General features: G+C 37.5%; 2 protein-coding genes and 1 pseudogene across 4 annotated transcripts; all 3 read right to left on the bottom strand.

Annotated features, from left to right (window-relative positions):
* Positions 1 to 471: 471 nt before the first annotated feature.
* Positions 472 to 3596, bottom strand: LOC125270677 (inactive all-trans-retinol 13,14-reductase-like). Its single transcript, XM_048194546.1, has 11 exons — positions 3306 to 3596; positions 3028 to 3210; positions 2700 to 2941; positions 2428 to 2623; positions 2149 to 2346; positions 1865 to 1984; positions 1636 to 1774; positions 1440 to 1549; positions 1170 to 1336; positions 893 to 1049; positions 472 to 738 (listed from the first exon to the last, which is right to left on the bottom strand). The coding sequence occupies exons 1-11, from the start codon at positions 3463 to 3465 to the stop codon at positions 593 to 595; spliced, it is 1818 nt and encodes a 605-aa protein (XP_048050503.1). The 5' UTR covers positions 3466 to 3596; the 3' UTR covers positions 472 to 592.
* Positions 3597 to 4737: 1141 nt separating this feature from the next.
* LOC125270678 lies at positions 4738 to 7396 on the bottom strand (annotated as a pseudogene).
* Positions 7397 to 9627: 2231 nt separating this feature from the next.
* On the bottom strand, positions 9628 to 25757 carry LOC125270676 (inactive all-trans-retinol 13,14-reductase-like). 3 transcript variants are annotated; one of them, XM_048194542.1, is made up of 12 exons: positions 25328 to 25757; positions 13533 to 13701; positions 13256 to 13438; positions 12919 to 13160; positions 12637 to 12832; positions 12352 to 12549; positions 11957 to 12076; positions 11718 to 11856; positions 11510 to 11619; positions 11237 to 11403; positions 10981 to 11137; positions 9628 to 10367 (listed from the first exon to the last, which is right to left on the bottom strand). In XM_048194542.1, exons 1-12 carry the CDS (start codon positions 25349 to 25351, stop codon positions 10222 to 10224), a joined length of 1851 nt encoding a protein of 616 aa, XP_048050499.1. In that variant the 5' UTR covers positions 25352 to 25757; the 3' UTR covers positions 9628 to 10221. The 3 variants fall into 3 exon arrangements, with proteins under 3 accessions (XP_048050499.1, XP_048050501.1, XP_048050500.1); XM_048194544.1 differs by lacking the exon at positions 25328 to 25757 and adding an exon at positions 24401 to 24723; XM_048194543.1 differs by lacking the exon at positions 25328 to 25757 and adding an exon at positions 15643 to 15700.
* Positions 25758 to 25917: the final 160 nt, after the last annotated feature.

The following is a 25917-nucleotide window of genomic DNA, read 5'->3' as shown; positions in this document are numbered from 1 at the left end:
CAATATCTGTATGCATGTTGGTATTCTTGTTACAGAGCATTTGTGAAGATGAACTGGCACCCTGCATGAAGGACTTGTTTTTTTACCCCCTAACAAATTGGCACCTAGAAGAGCAGTTCTGTGACCTGAGGTCACTCTGTGCTTAAACCAGGGTTGCGTTTTCATCTGTATAATTTGAGATGTGCTTCTGCCCATCAGTCCATGTGGACATTTCAGTTTATTTCTTAACCAATCAGAATCAGTCAACCTGAAGCAATGACGGTTGATTCTGTTAGTATAATTGATGCTGTATTGAATGTGTACGCAGGACAGCCTATGAACTCCTTGGGAGTGTTGAAGCGGACTACTGAAACTACTCTACAGTAAGATTCTTTGATTTTTAAACCTTGACTCCAGGTCTGTATTCATCATCTGGTCTCCAACTGTAAATTCCACTACACGTCAATACCATATATTACCAGGAACACATTGTGCAGTAGTCACAGCTTTATTCAGAGTTGCAACAGAGGGGACAGACATACAGCAAATCAAGATGAACAGCATCAAGAGGATATAGTCAATAGACCATAACTTTTCCTGTATAGATATAGTCTCACTCTAGTTTCTTGACCACCTTCCGCTTAAGTTTCTTTTGTTGGAGTAGAAGGTCAACATACAGACAATGATCCACAACACTTGAAGCACAGAGAAGACCACCATGCAGAGCACCAGAGTAGCCACCAGAAAAGACATCTTGTCCTGTCGGGGGGGGGGAATTTTATATTTTATATATAAAATAGGTTATGTAGTGTATACAGCCAGTCATATACACTCAAGTAGTCACCCTGTATGACATTGTAATGGGCCAAAATAGCTACCTGAGAGCTTTTAACAAAGTTATAAGGAATATTACCTGACAGGTAGAGGTTCTTGATGGGAGTGTTGCACCTGATCTTGGCAATGTTCAGAGGTTCGAATCTCTCCAGACTGTGTTCTGCAGACAGCATGGACCCATATGTGGCCCCCAGCCCATGCATGTTGATGGGACTGACTGCATGCAACATCACCAACTACAAAAGTCAGGAAACAGATCAGCCAAGTTACATTTGTCACTTTATTAGTTAATCAAGCAGCACTCATAGGACAGGAGAGGGAAAGAAAAAAAAAAAGAAAAAAAAAAAAAAAAAAACCTTCTCTTTCAGCTTGGGGAAGTGGACACACGCCCAGTCAAAGAGATGATTAGCAAATCTCATCTTGTATCTTTCATATTCTTCATCTCTTTCAGTCTCACTGAGATTGTTCCACTGTCCAAACCACTTTGGATTGACCATAGTATGGATCACCATGCGTGACTGCCCTAAAACAAAACCAATAATAAGTTACACTTTAGTTGGTTTACTTTGATGGTTAAAGTTTACTTTGATGGTTCCGGTTGTACAAAATACAGAGAAGAAATTAACCTGGGAAACGAGTGCACGAGGTGGGATCCTTTGCAGAGGGGAAGGAAATATACATCATGGGGATGCCGTCAGGTGCGTCCTCCTTGTCAAAGTCAAAGTACTCCTCCATGCTAAATAAGAAAGTCAATTGTTAGTTCATGGAGAGTATAAAGATTAACTTAACATACTGAAGAAAGTGATTTGACTGAATGCCTACTCTTCATCCATGTTGTTGCTCTTATAGAGTCGCATGTTGGTTGAGGAGATTCCCAGTTCTTCCTTAGTGGCATTAAAGCCTGCAAACACCTGGAAAAAGCCTTTGCCTGGCTTTAGGGTATGAACATAATCCTGGATCTCTGCGAGAAGCAGAAAATGCTTATTAATACATGGGGGGGGGGTACATGGGTAAAGTACATTAGACCACTTGAAGACATTCTGTCACTTACTTCGATTTGCTTGGATCTCTGGAGTCAGAAGCTTCTTGAAGGTGGTGAACATGCCAGCATTTGAAATGATCACAGGAGCCCAGATTTCAACATCTTTACCTCCGGTATTCACAGCCACTCCTAAGCAAAGAGACAGCCCTTGTTTGTGTCATGCATCTGAAAGTTACTGGAGCCAAATATATAGTGGATGCTACCACTTTTGTAAGGCCAGTTTCAGTACAAATAGGCTTACTGCCATAAGAGCAAGACAAAACATTGTGACACAGCCCTAGTTCATAACTCACCACATGCACTTTGTTTTCCATCAACTAAAATTTTGGACACAGGAGCATTGACCAGGACTCTTCCTCCATGCTTCTCCAAAACCTGGATGATGTGGTATGGGATCTCACTAGCGCCACCCTTAGGATAATACACACCACGCTTGGAGTGGTGCAGGAAAAGGGCATCAATCATGAGGCTGGAGTTTTTGGGTGGGACACCTTGAAGGAAAAGTTGATTCTATTTAATCTCAAATGCATTAAAAGGGAAAAATAACTTGGGACTTTTTTTTTTTTTTTTACCATAAAATATTTGAGAAAAAACAGTGAGGAGGTCACGGTTGCTGGTAAAAGTCTTGACCATGTCTGTTGTACTGGTGCGGGAGTATCTGAAAATTGGGGAGATCAGGTCAGCGATTCCACTCCACAATATGAAGCGAGCAAACCAGAGTGGGACCATCTTCAGCATACACAGCAGATGGATCTTCTTGGAACAAATCTATAAGGAAAAGACAATTTGTAACAAACCATACTCTTATGCCTGATAAGAAGCTTCAGAACCATCAACTAAATACCTTCATGATTTTGAAGAACTCCTCTACTGCTTTAGTATCATTGGGAAACTGCTTCTTCAGATGAGCCTCCATCTGTTTCTTGCCATTGTAAATGGTGTATTCTTTACATTGAGTTCCTTTACCAATAACTACAGTGTCCACATGGGAACCCTGCTCAGCAAAATCCACCTGGCCATCAGTGATCAGATCCAATGCAACTTTCAGGAAGCCATTCTCATGAAGTTGTCCAACATAATGGAAGCCTTGACAAATTGTGTAAATTATAGAAGTTGAGATATTCAACATTTGATCACTTATGTAACTCCATGAACATCATTGAGGTTCTTACCAGCATCAAACTCAAAGCCTTTCTCAGTGAAGGTCTTACACAGGCCTCCTGCCTGCTTGTCTTGCTCCAACACCAGGACTTTCTTTCCTAGTTTGGCTAAAGTTGCTGCTGCAGTCAAACCACCGATACCACTGCCAATCACAATAACATCCAAGTTTCTGGGTACTTCAAATTCATCAAATTCTGTAGGCCAAGAAATATTATTGGTTAATAATGGACACCTCTCATTTGCAATCAGCATGGTTCACTTGCATGCAACACCTCTAAAGTTTATATACCTTTCCGGAGCACTTTGTACTTTTTCTTCTGGTCTACAACTAGTGGGCCAGGAGGACTGATAGTCTCCTTGCACAGTCCACTTCTCCTGCCAAACAAATACCAGAATGTGCCACGAGCCCAGTCCACCAGCCATTCTAAGAAAAGCAGAATCCACCACATCTTTAATTACTGGAAAAAGAGCAGTTGGTGTTTTCAGTTTTAAGAGTGACTGCTGGAGATTTCACACTTTATAAGATATTAAAAGCTCGAGCAGCAGCTCTTTCCAAAGACTGCAGGCAGCTGTTATTGGTGATTGAGATAAGGCCCTATTTACTAGTGTAAGTTGTGGGAGGAGACACTTAATTCAATCAGACTTGCAAACTGATTGCTTTGCGTTAGTTGTTTATAACGATTAACTGCTGTTTTGCATAAAATGTGAACTAATGTAGAAACTCAAGTATTTGTTTTTTATAATCCGGTCGAGTAAATAAATCAGCTTGACATTTTGTATTGACTTGGAGAAATGTTTCCCTCCTTATCAGCTTACTCTAATGTAATCTTTTTAATATCACTTCATCTGTACTTGGATCAATGTTTGTAAATTGTGTTGGTGATAAATCAGATAGTTCATTGATGTACTTTAAATATATTTCAAGACCTGATTGTAAAGTGATAAACTGGCACCATTGATTATTTTGGAAAATGAGACTGAGCTGACTTTAGACAATCATGCTTATAAAGCAAACTCTTCCTCAAGATAATCGACTCTGAGGTGGGCAAATGTGTTTATGTTGTGAGTTACTGCATTTCATCATGCAAATATGCATGCGTAAATACTGGCCTACTGGCTGCATTTGAAAGCAAAGGAACTGCTTTGCAGTCCATTCAGTCAGTGGCAGTTGTGTGTGAAGGCAATTCAGGCATCCAAAGCACCATAACATATGCAATGAACTACAAATCATGCAAACTAGATCACAAAGCACATTTTTAGTGATTACAGTAGAGTCATACATTTAAAAAAAAAAAAGTCAATTGTAGACTTTTCTCCATTCTGATGAAAAAAGGGGAGATGAAGTGAACTTAATATAACAATAAACATAAGCTAGACAAGTATAATTTGCAATCATGATTGATGGATCAATAATATCTTGCCATTTTCTGGGGGAAAAAAAGTCTTTAAGCACAGTAGCTTATAAATTATGCTGTTGTTTTGTCTTACCTGTTGTTTAAAAACAAGATGCGTTGATTATTTAGCTGATGTCCTTTCAATATCTGTACTTTAAATGAGAGAATTTAATGTTAAGACTCAGTGAACAACCCATAATAAACTGAGTGACTGATTCAATGATTCCCTCACAATACTAAAAAGCAATATAATTCAATAGCAGTTTCAGATCACATGGTTTAACAGCACCGCTGAAATGCTCTAGCTTCCAGCTCATCGTTTTAGGCAAAAAAAAGTTCCACCTATAGAAAACAGTTTTTACAACCATGTGCAACCAAAACAAAGGGATGGACATCCCAAAAATAGTGTAATCATTTTAATTCTGCAGTGTAATGGGCTGCAGTCTATTTTGTGTACAGAATTTCTTGCTAATGTAATCAAGTACCCCTCTCATTCCCAACTGAAATTCAGGAACAGTAGGGTCCAGTTGTTGGCTAAAACTCCTTAAACTAAAATGCTGACATCTAGTGACATACCATGAAAAGTTACCAAGTCAGTGAATTAAGAACTTTAGATGAATAGTGCACAAGGTAGTAGTATTATTTTGGGACACAAATTGCAATTTTCTCCAAAATCATTTGGGCTGTCAAGTCTGACTACACAAGACTCAAGACCTAGTTCTGGCAGCTTGATGTAAATTAAACAGTCAATTGACTACATGCACAGTTAGTTCCTGGTTGTCGTTAAGCAAGCTCGGACATTTCTGATGACTTGTTAGAGGTTCATTCTGTAGTTGCGGTACATCAACAAAACCCATCAATGGTTGACTTTTTAATGTTGTATTCATATTTTAATGCACATAGCACATTTACCTAGTTTTCCAATAAAACCGTTTTATTGATTGCAATAGAGACGAAGCTACTGGGACCATTTAAAAACGTATTCCATCAACTAAAATACTGGACACAGGAGCATTGACCAGGACTCTTCTTCCAGGCTTCTCCAAAACCTGGATGATGTGGTATGGGATCTCACTAGCACCTCCCTTAAGATAATACACACCACACTTGGAGTGGTGCAGGAAAGGGGCATCAGTCATGAGGCTGGAGTTTTTGGGTGGGACACCTTGAAGGAAGAGTTAATTCCATTTAATCTCAAATGCATTAAAAGGCTAAATAACTTGGTAACACAATATAGACATTTCTTTTACCATAAAATATTTGAGAAGACAACGTGAAGAGGTCACGGTTGCTGATAAAAAGTCTTGACCATGTCTGTTGTACTGGTGCGGAAGTATCCGAAAATTGGGGAGATCAAGTCAGCGATTCCACTCCACAATATGAAGCGAGCAAACCAGAGTGGGACCATCTTCAACATACACAGCAGATGGATCTTCTTGGAACAGATCTATAAGGAAAAGACAATTCGTAACAAACCATACTCTAATGCCTGATAAGAAACTTCTGAACCAATCAACTAAATACCTTCATGATTTTGAAGAACTCCTCTACCACTTTAGTATCATTGGGAAAACTGCTTCAGATGAGCCTCCATCTGTTTCTTGCCATTGTAAATAGTGTATTCTTTACATTGAGTTCCTTTACTGATAACAACAGTGTCCACATGGGAACCCTGCTCAGCAAAATGCACCTGGCCATCAGTGATCAGATCCAGTGCAACTTTCAGGAAGCCATTCTCATGAAGTTGTCCAACATAATGGAAGCCTTTGACAAAAATGCACATTAAGTGAGTGAAAGTAGTTGAGATACTCAGCATTTGTTCACTTATGTAACGCCATGAACATCGGAGGTTCTTATCAGCGTCAAACTCAAAGCCTTTCTCAGTGAAGGTCTTACACAGGCCTCCTGCCTGCTTGTCTTGCTCCAACACCAGGACTTTCTTTCCTAGTTTGGTTAAAGTTGCTGCTGCAGTCAAACCACCAATACCACTGCCAATCACAATGACATCCAAGCTTATGGGCACTTCATATTCATCAAATTCTGTAGGTCAAGAAATAACATTAGTTAAAGGTGCTAAAGAGGATCTTTTCATCGACTGAGAAACAAAAGACTGTTACTGAGTTTTTGAAATGAGCGCATGCGTAAGAACCCCCCCTCCTCCGAAGGAACGCCTCCCAAAACTTGTAAACACTCGTATTGGAACACGAGTGTTTACCACCAGCATTCGCTGTGTTGTGTTAGTGGATTCATTATGTCGGACTCACCGCAGGTAACTCATAATCTGCAGTTGTTACTCCTGTCTCCAGACAAAAACATTGCATGCGGCGCCTGTGGAGTGTGGAAAGTTTCTGGAGCGTGCAGCCACGCTCGTCTCTCACAAGGAACGTCATGGCAGTGATTGACAAGCCAGAGGGCCAATTGGCTGATGTTTTTAAGGCCCTACCTCGTGCACAGATGATGTATATTAATATTATTCCTTTCAGTGCACCTAATAAATAGTCTTTTATCAGTTAGTAAAGACAGTTTCAAGTAATATTGCAAAAATGTATAAAACAAAACATCCTCTTTAGCACCTTTAACAATGGACACCTCTCATTTATGGTCAGCTTGTTTCACTAGCATGCATTAAAAAGTTTACATACCTTTTCGGAGCACTCTGTACTTTTTCTTCTGGTCTACAACTAGTGGGCCAGGAGGACTGATAGTCTCCTTGCACAGTCCACTTCTCCTGCCAGAAATATACCAGAACGTGCCACGAGCCCAGTCCACCAGCCATTCTAAGAAAAGCAGAATCCACCACATCTTCAGTTGCTGGAAAAAGAGCAGTTGGTGTTTTCAGTTTCAAGAGTGACTGCTAGAGATTTCACTCTTTACAAGCTATTAAAACCTCAAGCACTAACTCTTTCTATAGACTACAGACAATGGTTTAATACTGGTGATTGAGTTAAGGCCCTACTAGTCTAAATTGTGGGTGGAGACAATTCAATCAGATTTGCAAACTAATTGCTTTGCGTTAGTTGATAACGATTACCTGCTGTTTTGCATAAAATGTGAACCAATGTGGAAACGCAAGTATTTGTTTTTTAATAATCTGGTCGAGTAAATAAATTGGCTTGACCTTTTGTATTGATCACTTCATCTGTACTTGATAGTGATGGGCATTCCGGCTCTTTTTTGTGAGCCAGCTATGGACTATGATAGGTGTGAAAACAATTTGTGAAATTGTGAGACATTGCGAGTATGATTTCATTTAATAATTTAATTAGAACTGTTTTCACACCTATCATAGTCAAAATCATAGTTTATTATTTAAAGAGCCGGCTCACGAAACGAGCCGGCTCTTCAAACGAGCCGGCTCACGAAAGAGCCGGAATGCCCATCACTAGTGTGTGCGCCTAGGCTTATATAATTATATTTTTTTGTGTTATTCTTTGAATTATTAGTCTATTGTTTTAAATAAAATTTAAATCATTCATTACATAATGATTGAATTTCTATAGGCTTTGTTTTTAAAAATAGAGTCGGCTCTTCAGATATGTGAGCCGGCTCCCGACGTTCACGTAAAAGAGCCGGCTCTTAGAGCCGGCTCGTTCGCGAACGACCCATCACTAGTACTTGAATCAATGTTTGTATGTTTTATAGGTGATAAATCAGATTAATTAATTTGTTCATTGATTTACTTTAAAAATGTTCTGATTGTTTGTAAAGTGATAAACTGGCACCATTGAATTGAACAAGACAAGTATTGTAAAGCAACCTCTTCCACACACTGATATGCTATACATTCAGACCAAATCCAATTTTTGTGTAAATCCTATTTAAATCCGATCAGATTTAGCAAGTGTGAATAGCAAAAAATCATATGAAATGCAATTACATTCATATGTGGTTTGAAATCATATTCAAATCAAATCGCATTTCTGGAAATTCGTTTCAGTCTGACTGTTCTGATTCAGGGGGTTATGTGACTTTCTCATACCATGTAAAACTAAAACATCAGACGTTGTAGGAAGCATGCTGAAACTTTTTTTTATCTAGTTCAATACTGAATTAGTAAACAATCCAGAACCATATCTAGTCCAAAACAAGTCTTTTTGCTGAAAAGAACCAAAAGCTTCGAGTCACTGACAAGGCTCTACTGGTCAAGTGTAAGATGACTCAACGCCTCAGAATCAATTCCAGCCCTACTTTGGTATTATTTACTTAAGTAAAGTTTCTTTTACAAATCTTACAACGAAACAACAAACAAAGATGAAATGAATATTTCACGTAACTCCCAGTGATTCAACGCCGCTTTCAAAAATAATCGCCAGGATGCGACAATCATGATCATAAATGGAAAAAAATTAATTGAAGTCCGCACCCCCCAGTGCCGTTCAAGGGCGCAAATACAATTTGAATTTCCTCCACTTCGCTTTGGTTTGCTTTCACTTTTAGTTCGCGTCTAAAAGCTTTTTGTATGCGCTTTGACAGTTCAAAATCGTGTTTCACTTAAAACATTATCCTAGAGCAACACAATCGCAGCCATAGCAATAGCGACAACCTCGACTGGTAAAAGTATTAAGGGCAAAACAGTGAATTATTCGAGAGAATTTACTTGAATTCACTCAGGGAATTCGAAGTCCTATAGTCTTTGGGGAATCCCAGGAGAGCCTTAACAGGAAGTGTTAATCATCCCACTGACTCAACTATATATTCACCTTGATTCCTCAAGACTCGTTTTGGTTTTTTCACTGATTCATTCGGTGACGCTTTCTTACATAATTATACCAGTTCGTGTCATTTGTATTATGAGGGAATTTTTTGAATCAGTCACTAAAATGATTAGAGTTGTTCACTGAGTCAGTGGTATCAAGATACATTCTGACCTGACTAGTACTAAGTATTCTCCCAACACAAAAATTATTTTTACAGAATAAAAGGCCTATATGTAGACTTCCTTTTGTGTGCTAAGATATTGAATAGCAGAGCCTACAGTATGTTGTCTCGGTTAGCTATACAAGTACATAAAATTTAAATAAAAATGTATTTAATAATGTGTTTGCAGTTGAAAAGTCATTGATGTAGTAGTCGCAGTCTTAGGTAGCCCATAGTCCATGCATGTACTGATCACATATTGCACAGAGAATGTCAAACACTGGCTGTCTGGTCATTTGCACATTTTTAAAGGAGGGGGCCACAGATAAATACCCAAATATTAAAATATTTTACAACACCTTTTGAATGGTAAATCATTCACAGCTTTATTAAAATATTGCTATAGCAAAGATAACTGCAACAGAATTTGCAGCACAACAGACAAATGTACATGAAAAGAAATGGTACTAATCTAGAACATTATATGCATGGAGAACAGGGCTGCATTTCCAAAAAGCATCGAAAGCCTAAGTAGTTTGTAAAACCATTGGCACCAATGGTCTCTAGCTCGCAATGCATTTGAGAAACACAAACACATTGCTGCAAACATTCAGTACATACAAATGTAAAACTTAGTTTTTCTTGTTCATTTTTATTCTTCAGAATGATCACTGTTTGGGTGATGTACATGCACAACTATAATAAAGAATGAGATTAAAAACATTCAAATTTTGTACTTAAGATTTACCTTGATTTTATAGCATATTGATCAAAGCAAGCAGTTGATGTCACTGAATACTGTATATGAGGTTTAGATAATGAAACTGACAAGCCCTCACTCTTTGATCTTTTGTTTTTACATATTTAAAACATACTAAAATGGGAATGAAATAGTTTAACAATTGATACATTCATCTGAGCAACAACTCACTTCTCACTTGTTTTACATTTTTCTCACTCTAGTTTCTTGACCGCCTTCCTCTTCAGTTTCTTTTGGAGAAGCAGAAGGTCAATGTACAGACTGTGATCCACAACACTTGAAGCACAGAGAAGACCACCATGCAGAGCACCAGAGTAACCAGCAGAGAAAACATCTTGCCCTGAGATAAAACACAAGAAAAGACATGTATAATTACATTTCACAAAACATGCCACTGTCTAAATCCTTTGATGCACTATTAAATATGCAATATTATTGTAAAGGTGATGATACACGGGGCATCTTTTTGAACAATGTTGCCGGGCAATTTTGCCAAGCGATGTTGCTTGGGCACTTTCCCATTGAGAATGGGCAACAAATTTCTATCTGGATACTTTAGGTCGAAATTTGTTGCCCATTCTCAATGGGAAAGTGCCCAAGCATCATCGCTCGGTGATACTGCCCAGCAACACTGCTCAAAAAGTTGCCCTGTATATCATCACCTTAAGGCTCTCTGAATAATGCTGACTGGTCAGTCACGGCATTAAGCAGTCAAATGTTTCTGAATAATGACGGCTGATCCAAGAAAACCGATTTCCTACATAGCTGTGCTTATCACTGCTCCGGGTGTGTGTTCACGGTGTGTGTGTTCACTGCTGTGTGTGTGCACTTGAACGGGTTAAATGCAGAGCACAAATTCTGAGTATGGGTCACCATACTTGGCCACATGTCACTTCACTTCACTTCACTTCACTTCACTTCTAATGTCTTAACACTCAAACTTGGAATATTACCTGACAGGTAGAGGTTCTTGACGGGAGTGTTGCACCTGATCCTGGCAATGTTCAGAGGTTCGAATCTCTCCAGACTGTGTTCTGCAGACAGCATGGACCCATATGTGGCCCCCAGCCCATGCATGTTGATGGGACTGACTGCATGCAACATCACCAACTACAAAGGACAATAAACACAGATAACTTATCAAAGCTTCCAGCTTTATTACAGTTTGGTTATTAAGCAGCACTCAAATATGACACAGGACAAATTTACCTTCTCTTTCAGCTTGGGGAAGTGGACACAAGCCCAGTCAAAGAGATGATTAGCAAATCTCATCTTGTATTCTTCATATTCCTGTCCTCTTTCAGTCTCATTGACATTGTTCCACTCTCTAAACCACTTTGGATTGACCATAGTATGGATCACCATGCGTGACTGCCCTAAAAAAGGAAAAAGGTATTGAGAAATAATTTTATTGTATGGTTCTGGTTGTAATAAAAAAGAAAAAAAAATGATGAGAGAATGTAGAAAGGACATATGGGAAACCTGGGAAACGGGTACGCGAGGTGGGATCCTTTGCAGAGGGGAAGGAGACATACATCATGGGGATGTTATAAGGTGCGTCCTCCTTGTCTGAAGCAAAGTATTCTTCCATCCTAATCATTATGAACACATATTGTTATGGTATTATTCACTGTAAACATAAATACTTAAACAGCACTGAAGATTGACTTCAGTGGACTTATACACCTACTCTTCATCCATGTTGTTGCTCTTATAGAGTCGCATGTTGGTTGAGGAGATGCCCAGATCTTCCTTAGTGGCATTAAAACCAGCAAACACCTGGAAAAATCCTTTGCCTGGTTTCAGAGTATGAAGATAGTCTTGGATCCCTGTAAAGAGCAGGAGATGCATGTGTTACGACAGACCGCCATTTAATTTGCTGTATGGTTCATAACACTGTTCGTAGTTGGAAGATGTTCACTCCCTTACCTTGATTTGCCTGGATCTCTGGAGGAAGAAGCTTCTTAAATGTGGTGAACATGCCAAGATTTGAAATAATCACAGGAGCCCGGATTTCAACATCTTCACCCTCTGTCTTCACAGCCACTCCTGGTCAGAAAAAAAAAACAAGGAATTTTAAGAATGCAACATAAGAAACAGAACTGAGTTCATTAAAATGTACTGAAATATTAATTCAGGCCTCAAGCAGTGAAGTCATCCCAGATGGCTAAAGTGCTAAATAAGTCCCATTCACTAGTACCAATCATCCAAACACATGAGTAATTATTTGTTTAATCTGTCTGCTAGTAATGGAGAACCCATACTGGCTTCCAGTGTAGCTTTTGAATGTCCACTGTTGTTTAACAATCAAATAACAAACTCACCATATGCATTTCGTTTTCCATCAACTAGAATGCTAGACACGGGAGCATTGACCAGTACTTTTCCTCCATGCTTTTCCAAAACCTGGATGATGTGGTACGGGATCTCACCAGCGCCACCTTTAGGATAATACACACCACGCTTGGAGTGGTGCAGGAAGAGGGCGTCAATCATACAGCTGGCTTGTTTGGGTGGGACACCTTTAGGAGAAAAACAATGATTCTAGTTAAAACGTTTCAAAGAATGCAAAATAAGTTGGGAACAAAATAGACATTCTACTCTCTTACCATAAAATATTTGAGAAAACACAGTGAGGAGGTCCTGGTTGCTGGTAAAAGACTTGACCATGTCTGTTGTACTGGTGCGGGAGTATCTGAAAATTGGGGAGATCAGGTCAGCGATTCCACTCCACAATATGAAGCGAGCAAACCAGAGTGGGACCATCTTCAGCATACACAGCAGATGGATCTTCTTGGAACAGATCTATGGGGGGAAATGGAGACATTCATAAATAATTTTAGGGCCATAATCTGTGAAGTCTGGTATTTACAAAAACTTCAACTAAATACCTTCATGATTTTGAAGAGCTCCTCTACTGCTTTAGTATCATTGGGAAACTGCTTCTTCAGATGAGCCTCCATCTGCTTCTTGCCACTGTAAATAGTGTATTTTTTACATTGTTTGCCTTTACCGATAACAACAGTGTCCACATGGGAACCTTGCTCAGCAAAATGCACCTGGCCATCAGTGATCAGATCCAGTGCAACTTTCAGGAAGCCATTCTCATGAAGTTGTCCAACATAATGGAAGCCTTTGACAAAAATGTACATTGTATAAATAATAGAAGTTGAGATACTCAGCCTTTGATCACTTATGTAACTCCATGAACATCATTGAGGTGCTTACCACAGTCAAACTCAAAGCCTTTCTCAGTGAAGGTCTTACACATGCCTCCTGCCTGCTTGTCTTGCTCCAGCACTAGGACTTTCTTTCCTAGTTTGGCTAAAGTTGCCGCTGCAGTCAAACCACCGATACCGCTGCCAATCACAATGACATCCAAGTTTCTGGGTACTTCAAATTCATCAAATTCTGTAGGTTAAGAAATGGAGAATGAATTAGTAGCACACATAGTTGTATTAAAGTTGTTTTACCATTCAATCCTTCTGAATTAAAGCTTACTTACCTTTTCGAAGCACTCTGTTCTTTTTTCTTTCGTCTATATCTAGTGAGCTTTGAGGACTGATGGGCCTCTCGCACAGTCCACTTCTCCTGCCGAACATGTACCAGTATGTGCCACGAGCCCAGTCCATGAGCCATTCACAGAAGAGCAGAAACCACCTCATTTTTAGTTGCTGGAAGAAGAAAAGCAGTTAAAGAGCAGCTGGTGCTTTCTTCTGGAAGATCTGTGCTTTGTAAGGTGATAGGAGCTCAAGCAATAGCTCTTTTCAAAGCCAGGAGTCTAGTGCTGATGGTTGAGTGCAGACCCTTTTTATTCATCTAAACTGTGGGTGGAGAGAATAAACATGTTTGATCAACACTGGTGTACCTTGACACGATCAGATTTAAAATGTCAATGTGAGAATGCAGATTTTTGTTTTTTGTTATCTTTTAGGTAAATACATCAACCTGACTGTTTGTGTTGATTTGTAGAAATTTTTCACTCCGTATCAGCTCCCAGTAAGCTGGGGACAGATCTCAAAACAACAAACATCAACCCATGTACTTTCTCAGTATCACTTCATCTGTACTTTGTTCAATTATTGTTAATCGAGTGAGTTGTAAGTGACAGATATCGAAAGACTACATTCAAGATACTTGTGTTTTGCAAAATCAGGCCTGTCCCCTCTACAAAACAATTGAGAAACCAAATCAATGTTGTTGAGGACAATGGCCAAACTGATCTTCCATATGCTGACACTATGCATATATGAGAGTTTAAGAATATTAAAAATAATAATGAGTTTTGGTATCAGAATCTTTATAAAGAATAGGAGCTTTTTAGTAATTTCAGAGGTGAACAACTTCATATAATGGCATTACTTTGATTTTAAAAACACAAGGCATCATACATTTGCTGACTTTGTAAATGATTACAGAGAAAAACTTTTCTCACGCTGATTCATAACGCTCCGAAGCTTCCTGAAGCAGTGTTTAGAAATCGGCCATCAATATATAAGTCGTTTTTTTTGGCGCACCAAAAATATTCTTGTCGCTTTATAATATTAATATTGAACCACTGTACTTACATGAACTGATTTAAATATGTTTTTAGTACATTAATGGATCTTGAGAGAGGAAATGTCATTGCTCCGTATGCAGGCCTCATGGAGCCATTGGATTTCAACTAAAATATCTTAATTTGTGTTCCGAAGATTAACAAAGGTCTTACAGGTGTGGAACGGCATGAGGGTAAGTAATAAATGACAGAATTTTCTTTTTTGGGTGAACTAACCCTTTAATGCACATCAATTGTGCAGAAGTAGTGCTGAGGTCTAACAAAAGATATACTTAATTATATTTGATTGTGCTAACGTTGAACTACTGCAAGTATACTTTAGGTACACTTTAAATATCTTGCATTTAAAGACTGATATTATTCAAAGTTCATACAATCCTTATCAATATTGACATTAAAACCCAAAAAAGGTCTGCATATGAAATATGAATATAAAAAAAATGTCATATGAAATAAATGTGTTATATGAAATATATATAATACTTTTTTTCCTAGGGAGACTGCACTTTTCTTTTTTTTTTTGACCACATACTTCAGTAAATCTCTACAATACTGTTGTATATTAAAATAAAACTTTGTAATCCACTGGGACCATGTCCTGATGGTTGTTGGATTGCACTAACTACAACTTTTAAATTCTTAAGCTTAGAACTATGTAATATAATTAATATTATTCCTAATCCTTCCATACTCATATGCAAATCACACCCTGCAATAATATCGATGGTCAACTAAATCGCACAGTAACCTGTCAAGAAAAGTTCAGACTTCATGAATTCTCATGAATCATGAATGAGTCTGCTTGCACAGTCTGATAGATAGCCTTATTGTTTGTTGCCAAAAAAAAAAAAATTGCACTACCATTTCACCCATAATTTGCAGGTGTATTTATGACTGCTTTTTTACAAAATGGGCCACAAGAAGAACATTCTGACACCAAAATGAAGATACTAAGAGCAGCTCCTCTTTAGGAAGAGCATTGGTTCAGATAATTGTGTGAGTGGGGGTTAAAGGGTTAGTTCACCCAAAAATGAAAATTCTGTCATTTATTACTTACCCTCATGCCGTTCCACACCCATAAGACCTTCGTTCATCTTCGGAACACAAATTAAGATATTTTAGTTGAAATCTGATGGCTCAGTGAGGCCTCCATAGCCAGCAATGACATTTCCTCTCTCAAGATCCATAAAGGTACTAAAAACATATTTAAATCAGTTCATGTGAGTACAGTGGTTCAATATTAATATTATAAAGCGACCAGAATATTTTTGGTGCGCCAAAAAAAGAAACAAAATAATGACTTATATAGTGATGGCCGATTTCAAAACACTGCTTCATGAAGCTTCCGAGCACTAATGAATCAGTGTGTCGAATCAGCTGTTCGGAGCGCCAAAGTCATGTGATTTCAGCAGTTTGGCGGTTTGACCTGTGATCTGAATCATGATTCGACACGCTGATTCATAACGCTCCGAAGCTTCCTGAAGCAGTGTTTTGAAATCGGCCATCACTATATAATATAAACATATTCTCGTTGCTTTATAATATTAATATTGAACCACTGTACTCACATGAACTGATTTAAATATGTTTTTAGTACCTTTATGGATCTTGAGAGAGGAAATGTCATTGCTCCCTTTAACGCTGACTTACTGGGACTTTTAAAAAGTGCAGTCTCAGTTCATTCTCCACTATAAAGGCAAAAATCAGTTTTTAATGTTCTTTTCTCTCATAAAGACAAACACATAAACTTGATTTTAATCAAAATTCAGTTCTGATTAAATGTGTACTTATTGCAATTTGCCTTTGCAGTTTAACTTCTATGAAAGATTATGGTGATTGTACAGCATTTAAAAGAATTGAGATACTTTTAGAGCTTATAAAGTGGACACTATTATGTTTCTGGAAACCTGTAAGAGACAGTTTGAGACAATCAGTTTTGCCTAAAACCAATCAGGAAATTAAACAAAAAACAATCTCTTTAATATCACTTCATGTGCACTAAGATCAATTACCTGTGATTAGTTCATTCAAGTCTGACTGTTTGTAAAATCTGGCACCACTCATTGTTTGCGAAACAGGGCAGAGCTGATGTAAGACACAAGTATCATGAATGCAGTCTCAGTGTTGTTGAGGACATTATCCACACTTGCACTCAGTTATCAACATCAAGTATGATAGGAATCATCTTCAAATTCAAGTTTTACTAACAGGAACATTATGACTGAAAGGCTTTATCTTTTCAGAAGTAATGCCCTCGCTTCTCAATAGATGGTGCTATTTGCTCAATTCAGAAACATGCAACACCCAGTTTGTGTAAGCTGAAGTTCAAAAGTTTGTTGTGATCTGGGGGTGGGTGTCATTTTTTTCACAGCCCCTCTGAGATAAAGGTTATAATCAAAAAGGTCATAGTCAAAATCTTACTGACAATCTGATGTCTGCGGTTTGCACATTCGGGCAGTGTTGCAAATTCTGGGGGGTGGGGGGTGGAGAGAGCCCTGTTTTATGCTTGACAGGCAGATTGTTTGTTAGTTGTTAATGATCCACTACAAATAAAAGCTTTAAAGCAAGTAAAAACTGACTGTGAGGTCTGACATAAACAGTCAAAAAAAAATAAAATAAAATAAATCTACCCAGCACTGTTGTCAACTAACTTTCTAACACTCCCCCAAACTGTTGCAGGATTTTTCTTTTTTCTTTTTGTATGTAGGCATGCATGCACATTTTTAACAAATTACACACTGTATGGTTTAATTAAAAAAAATATATTCATAAAAGTAATTTAACAGAAAAAAATGTTGCAATAGATATGTGACTGTCAACAGCCCTCCACCCACTTTTTAAAATATATTTAGAAGAGAACACCAGCGACTTCCCTCTTTGTGGTTTAACTTCCTTGTTCAGAAACTGGTAATCATCATTTTCAAACCACCACAAAAGGAGACAGAAAGACTTCTAGTTTAAGATGATTTAAAGTTAAACAAACACGGTCCTGTTTTGCTGTGAGGTGTAAAAACTTCACAGGAAGTCAGCAACAAGAGTGCTATGTTTATCTTGCATATGCCTGCTGAGAATTTTGCCATTAAAAATTCATAAAATGAATCTCAAATTTTCCTTGATTTTCAGAAATAAATGAGTACTAATGGGAAAAATGTAAGAGAACACAAAACTTCCTTCCTAGACCAAAAAGACCATAAAAATAACCTAAGCTGCAAAAATTGGCAAGTTACAAACCTCCAAAACTTTAACACAGTGGTTCTCAATGCCAAAACCACCAAGTGAGTATGAAAAGGAAGTTGTGATAGTCATTTCTTCACTATTGTGATATATATATATTCGGTCAAACAGCTTCTGGAATAAGAAAAATGTAGGGCGGGTTTTGATTTCATCACTCGGGATTAATTGGAAGTAGGAAGTTGGGTGTTGCAGACTAAATAAAGGCGGATACCAGTTTGCAGTCAGTTGTGGAGGATATATATATATATATATATATAGATATAGATATAGATATAGATAAATATAGCCCCACACTCAACCGAGAAACATGTCATGAAGAAAACAGAGGTGGTTTCGAGGGGGAGGTTAACGTTTTTGATTAAAGATTACAAGGGAATTTTATAATAAGCACAGAAACATTCTGAAATAAATAAGAATTGTCCATTTTGATTTCATGGTAACTTTAAGGACATTTAACATCATACACAATATTTTGATTAACAATATTGTTCCAGTAGTCACCCGATGCTGAAACTCTCATGAGTTCTTTGATTGGCTCTTTGCAGATCTGTGAAAGGTACCAAAGCAGCATCTAAAATTAACACAGATTAAGTTATGCAATAAAAGTCAAATATATTATTTCAAAAAGCATTTCAAATATTGCAATCCAGTTTAAACACACCAATAAAACATCTTTCTCATTCATTCATTAATAAAATATTAAAATTGTCTTGATGACAATCCGGCACTGCCAATGTAAAAAGGTGTAGTCATATTGGTGCATAAAGTTGTATTAATATCAGGGGTGTAATGATACTCTGATCACGATTCGATACATGATATGATATTATTGCGCTACTCCAGGACATACGGTAAAAGGTTAACAAAAAATGAACTGTTGACATTACATTGGGAGTGGAAATGAATAGGCGTGGACTTAGTGCTGGTAACCCAATGCACAGGCCAATGGTGAAACCAGAATAAAAAATATTCAAAAACTGAAAATACAGAATTATTTTGCACTAATATACTTGCACTCAGTCACTGACTTGATATGTTTAATATAATGTAGGCTACTTTTTACTGGTAATCAGAGTTACAGACTGCAACTAAAATGGTATATGCGACCCAAGGGCGTAGATTTGGTTTCAACATTGGGGGGGTTGAGCGTTGGTATGCTGCCTGTTTTTTTTTTTTTTTTTTATTAAAAAAAAATCAGTTTTATGTGTAGCGTTATTGGATAATTTATTTCTTCTTTATCCTATCTATCTATCTATCTATCTATCTATCTATCTATCTATCTATCTATCTATCTATCTATCTATCTATCTATCTATCTATCTATCTATCTATCTATCTATCTATCTATCATAACTTTATGGAATTTATCTATAACCATGCATCAAATTCTAACGGAGTGATTCTAAAAAGAATTATGTTAAATATTGAAACCGCCAGTAGGTGGCAGCGATTCGACGTTTTAATGAGTAAGCTACTTAAATCGTTCATTCAAGCCAATTCGTTCAAAAGTCTTTTTAACATCCCTCTTTGAACAGAAGTTTAATATAGTCGGCTGGGCAACGGTTCTCTTCGTTTTTTGGTGCTACCCGTGCTCTCCATTCAAACATTAGAGCTCCACTCGCGTTGTTTTGGTGAAAGTGCGACGCTCATTGGTTGGGCGTTACCAATCGGTTCAATGGAAGGGGGGTACTTTTTTGACTAATTTATTATAACAAACTCATATTCGATTAAAAACAAAATTATTCTTACAACATAAATGAATTATACATATGTTAGTATAGATCTACTGTGATTTTCATGTTGAAATATTGGGGGGGTTGTAACTGATGGATTTGAATATAGGGGGGGTTACCTCCCCCCCATCCCCCCCGCAAACTACGCCCCTATTGCACCATTTTTTGAGAATGTGCCAGTTTGATGTGGTAGCATTTGTGCGAGTGCACGGTCATGCACTCAGTTTCGTGCGTGCGCAACAGAGCGGCATTGTATCAGCAGCTGCTGCAGTCCGTAACTTTTTTGTGCTCAAAATGAACAAAATTTCTATAATGAACGAGTACATCATGAATCTATTTTCCAAACCGTGTTTTTGTCTTATCCTGAATCACTACGGTACGCCTATAATAAGTGTTTATATTCGGACTATTTTAGACCGGTCGGCTCGGCTCGGCTCCGCTGCGGAGTAGCACAGTACCTGCGTGACTCGTCATAGACATGAATAGAGAGAAGTAGCTCCGGCTACAATGTTCTTCTGCAAGACACATGCAGTTCTATTTATTAACCGCTAGAGAGCGAATGTACACGCGCATTGCACAGAGATGATAAAACGTGCCAGTTAGGAATTCGGGAAATTTAGGAATTAAGCAATATTAAAATGAAAATAGGTGAATACTTTAAAAAGCAAAGTTTGGAGGTCAAGGATGCTGGTGGAAGGACGAGCCAGCATACAGACACAACTGATGATGAGAGCACAGGTGCGGACATGGAGGAACCGAGTGAGCAAAGGAAAAAGAAAAGGCACAACTTCATTTCATTTCATTTATTTATTTATTTAAACAGGGACAGTGTGAAATATACATTAACCTTAAGAAGGAGAGATGCATTTTACCAGGTTGTAGCACTTGTGCTAATTTACACCTGTAGTCCCTGGACAGGCTGATGTCAACAAATCAAGTTAATAATACATTTATCCCAAAACAGCATTAAAACGATCACACCCTTCATTCATTCCTCAGCATGCATTTACAAATACGCTCTCACATACACATCAATTACTAAACATTATGTGAACATGTTTGTTTTAGAAGAAGCCATTTTTTGACCCGATGTGAAAAAATGTTAAAATGTACACATGTGGTAAGCTCTGTTGGCAACTTATTCCACTGTCTGCTGGCCACACTTGAGAAAGCCGAGCTACCGAATGCTGTTTTACACAAAGGAATCCTACACTCGCCCAGAGCAGTCGACCGAGTGGCTCGAGATGTACTTTCTGAGCTCAGTAAGATCAACTTACTCAATGGAGGAGCTGCAGTACCATTTATTATCTTGAACAAAAGACAGAGATTTGAATATATGATTGTTTTCAAAGCTTAATATACTATGTTTTTTGAGAATATGACAGTGGTGAAATAGCCAAGATTTCTTGTCATGAACCTTAAGAGAACTTTTGTACAATGATTCCAGGGGCCTTAATGTTGTTCTACAGGCCTGTGACCAACTCGTCAAGCAGTAACGGAAGTGCGGAAATATCAACGCATTTAGATATAAATTAGATGCATCTATGGTCAAAGAGTTCCTAATATATCTAAACTGTGCTATGTTAATTTTCAGAGTGTTGGTTATCTTTTTAATATGTTTTTTAAAATTTAAATTTGGGTCAAGAGTGACTTCTAAATATTTGATATTTCCTGACCTTCAATTATGATTTTTGATTCAGTTTTACATGGCGAGAACTTACAACGATTTGTGAAGAACATAGAAACCGTTTTGTCAACATTCAACGTTAAATGAGAGTTTTTCAGCCAACTGGAAATCTTTTTCATTTCCTCAGTTAACTTTCAGGCAACATCCTTAACAGTTTTACCATGAATATACACCACTGTGTCATCAGCGTACATTATCATTTTAGCATTAATACACACAGATGGAAAATCATTTATATAAAGAGAAAACAACAAGGGCCCTAATATAGAGCCCTGCAGCACACCCATGGTGCATGCTCGTAGGGAAGATGATACATTATCAATACACACTGCTGCCTTGCACTGAGAAAAGATTGAATCCAGTTTATTGTACTTCTACTAATAGAGAAATGTGTTAATTTATCTATCAGTAGTTCATGGTTTACTGTATCGAATGCCTTACGCAAGTCAAGAAAGACCGCCCCTACAACTCCTCCACTATCCAGACTTGATTTTATTTCCTCTATTAAATAGCAACATGCTGTCTCCGTTGAGTAACGTTTTCTGAAACCAAACTGGAGAGGATGTAATGCAGCATTGTGATCAAGATGTTCCACTAGCTGCGCTGCAACTACTTTTTCAAAGACTTTGGAGATCGTAGGAAGGATGCTTATAGGTTGATAGTTAGAGACCTGGAGATTGTCTTCTGACTTGTGTATAGGCTTTACTATAGCTGTTTTCAGAGCTATAGGGGAAATACTTTCATTTATAGACTGATTTATAACTTTAGTTAGTACTGGAGTTAACATTTCCTTGTGCTCTTTTAAAAACACAGAATCAATGGCAAAAATGTCTTTAAATTTACTATTATTTAAGTGTGATATTACTTTTAAAACTGTCCCTTCATCCACATGAGATAATTTAAAAAATGAATCATCACAATTAAAGTTATACACAAACTGATTTCGGGAACATATCGGCCAGATCCCGCACAGAATCTAAAAAATAATCATGTGTTGCCACCTCTGTATTGTCATTTTGAATAACTCCATTTATTTTGAGTTGTACATGATCACAATTTATTTTTCCTTTTCCAAGTAATTTATCCATACTTTTCCAGAGAAGTTTACTATTACCTTTTGCATCTTTAATCAGATTTAAATAAAAGTTTGCCTTAGCTTTTCTAAGCTGCGTGGTAACTTTGTTCCTTAGACTTTTATATACATAATGATCAGTGGTCAATTTTGATTTAAGAGTGCCAGGTCTCTCTGCTTCATTAGATCCCAAAGAGAGCTACCAAACCATGGCAATTTATTTTTATTAGTTTTGTTTCTTTTTAATTCTGTATATTTGGTAATGGTCTCCTGTAAAGTTAAAGTTATATTATTGCATGTATACTCACAACCTTTACTGTCAACTTTAGACTCCCAATCTATTTCATTCAACGCATTCATCAATGCAATTTGATTTCTCTTAGGAATATGAAAAATTTAATGTATTTATTTGCTGTTTGTCTCTGTACCTGGATTTATTTATTTTTCTAGCAACTAGAGTAAGGTTATGATTTGACAAACCTGTTATTAAATTGTATGTTGTGGTAACCCTATCTGGTTTATTTTTAAATATGAGATCAATCAAAGTTTGGGAATTTTTTGTTAGTCTAGTTGGCTTGTTTATCATTTGAGTCATTTGTACAGAATTTATAATATCCTTAAGTTTTTTCTTTCTTACTTTATCAAGCCAGTTTATATTCAGATCACCCATTAACAGAGTTTCTTTTGTTTCATATTTGTTAAGTATTTCAGCTAAATCAACATAAAATTCATTTGTCGCATTTGGAATGTCTATTTGATGACTGTCGATGCTGTCTCTCACATAGATTAACCCTCTACCGCATAATGTTGCCATTATGGCAACACACTATTTGTGTTCATTTCCTTGCCAATGTCTCTTGAAGAGAACATTCTCGTTTTTTTGTTGGTAAGAGAAGACCTTAGTTTAGCCAATGATGTGCTTTGGTTAAGTCACATGACATGCAATTTTTTTCTGTGGCGCGATTTCTGACAGACTGCCGTCTCTTGTCAGTACTTGCTGAAAGCAAACTAAAACGCCAGTAACAAACAAGGACCCGCCCATGTCACATTCACAAAAAAAAAAAAAAAAAAAAAAAAACATCATCAGAGACCTGCCACCACATACTGGCCCAGACCACCACTGGCCTACCATTGTGTTTCAAAAAGGCAGGTGCAAGTGGCTGTAAGTGTATTGTTAGGGTGAAGTGCACCAAATGTGATGTGTACCTGTGTCTCACCTCTGAAAAAAAAATGCTTTTTGAAGGGTTCATGTTCATAATTGAATTTTCATGAACTGCAGTGTTTTTGGTTTTATGTCAATGTTTTATGATACATGATGAACAGTATTAGATTGGTTTTTAACTGTCTACATTTGCAATTTAAATAATATTCACGAAAAACGTAATGAAATTCAAAGAATATAGAGCATTATTCAGCAAAAGAGCATGGAATAAATAAAAGCACGAGATGTTGGAAAATAAGTATAAGGTGTTGTTTATATTTACTACTGCTAAAGCTTATAATAGCACCAACTGATTCAATACAAACAACATTTCTGAGGAAAAATATTAACTATATACACTTACACTTATTCTAAGTTATTTCCACTATTGTACGTTGTTGCCATATGGCAACATATCATAAAGTACCTTAAAATAATTTTTTTTTTCCAAAATTTTTTTTTACAGTACTTCAAGTTAAGCCATTCTAAGAAAAGAAAAAGAGTCAAATATTTTTTTCTATAGATTTATCATAATGCGTGCTGTAGAGGGTTAAAACTCCGCCTCCCTCTGTCCCGTCTGTAAACATTATATCCAGGAATTGTAAACACTGATGAAGGAGTCGTGGATGTTAACCAAGTCTCTGTAAGACACAGGTAATCAAGATTTGAGTCCAAAAGTAAATGTTCCAACTGTTCCGTTTTTGAAATCACACTACGTATGTTTTATGTGTCCGCCAAATATTCCTTTCGGTTTTATTTTAGGATTCCATAGTACCAAAGCATGATTAACTGTTTGAAAAAGTTTAGTATTTCGTTGTTTGGAGGTGACAATAGTCTGCAGCGAGTTGAATTCTGCAGTTTTGGACGCACAGCATGTTAAGATGTTACCTTGAAGCATTGAGGTCACAGGTGTTGCCGTGGATGTATTTAGCTGCAGTGGATGTTGTAAGACCATAGGGCCAGGATTTGCATGAACATCCCCGCATAGTAGTAACATAATGCAAAGAATCGTCGCATTTCCTCGCTGAACTTTTGCGTGACGAGCCACTCTCCGTGCGCGTAGCTGACCGCAAAGCTGACCACAGTGATCATCCTGGTAAACGGCTCGCCCACCGTCCAGCACGTTAGAGTAGATTATATACTGTCTCCACGAGTCCAATCACCATTACATATTGTAGTTTAATGTAGTACTGACACTAAAACTCTGTAAACTTGATTTTTTTCCTCACAGTCATTTTCATTTCGATACATATTGTTGCATTTTTGTATTGCGATATCTTGTGACACAATATATTGTTACACCCCTAAATAATGTTAGGACATTATAAATAAAACATGCAAAAAATAAAACATTTTGAATGAGATGTATATTTTATTTTGATGAATTTCCTACCACTACCACAGTTTCATAGTTGCTGTAAAGTGTTCAGTGTTACTGTAAATGTTGGCAGATTTGGTTATATTCAAAGCAAATCACAAATGAGGAACATCAAGGTGTTTTTCATACAAAAGCCAACAATACTCGCAGTACCACAAAATTTCCTAGTAAGCTAAAGGAGAAGTAGAAGTAGCAGAAGTTTTTTTTTTTTTTTTTTTCCTTTTTTTTTCTAAAAGGCACAACAGCAAGAAACCATCTGTTTAAAAACTCACAAAGAGAAGATGGAAAATGGAGATGCAAAAGTAAATTATGGCAATTTAAAAAAAATGGGTATAGTAACGTGCTCAGTAACATTTTCTATTGTAAAACTTCCCACTTTAGGTGGCCTTAAAGGATTAGTTCACTTTCAAATAAAATTTTCCTGATAATTTACTCACCCCCATGCCATCCAAGATGTTCATGTCTTTCTTTCTTCAGTCGAAAAGAAATTAAGGTTTTTGATGAAAACATTCCAGGATTTTTCTCCATATAGTGGACTTCGATGGCATTCAGACGGTTGAAGGTCAAAATTACAAAGCGTTCTACGCGATCCCGGATGAGAAATAAGGGTCTAAAGGCCTGTACACACCGACATTTAATGCCTCGTGACTAAACAAAGGGCGCCAATGTGAGTGTGCACACTGACGCGAAAAATGCCTCTGGTTCGTTTTTTTGGTTTGACATGCCGCGTTAAAAACTGGCAGACCAATGAGAGTGACGCTTTTGTTCATGTGCCTGGAGATGCTGAAGTTACAGTAAAACACGACTTGGTGGCGCTCAAGCACAAAACGGTCTTGCCGAGCACACATTGATGCCAAGACGACGAAGAGAAAGTAGACGAGGAAGACCCCTACAAACTATCCCTGCGTCTCAAACAGCTCCCTAGCTTCCTAGGTCGTATCAGTATACCGTGTAAATGAATGTGGCCGACTCCCTGATCAGTGCCCTGACTACTGAACTAGGGAGAGCTGATTTGAGACGCACGGAT

Source organism: Megalobrama amblycephala, linkage group LG6 (genome assembly GCF_018812025.1).
Source record: "Megalobrama amblycephala isolate DHTTF-2021 linkage group LG6, ASM1881202v1, whole genome shotgun sequence".
In the NCBI taxonomy this organism is placed as follows: Eukaryota; Metazoa; Chordata; class Actinopteri; order Cypriniformes; family Xenocyprididae; genus Megalobrama; species Megalobrama amblycephala.
Note: the sequence above shows the minus strand (reverse complement) of the source record. Positions and strands in the feature narration are given on the sequence as shown.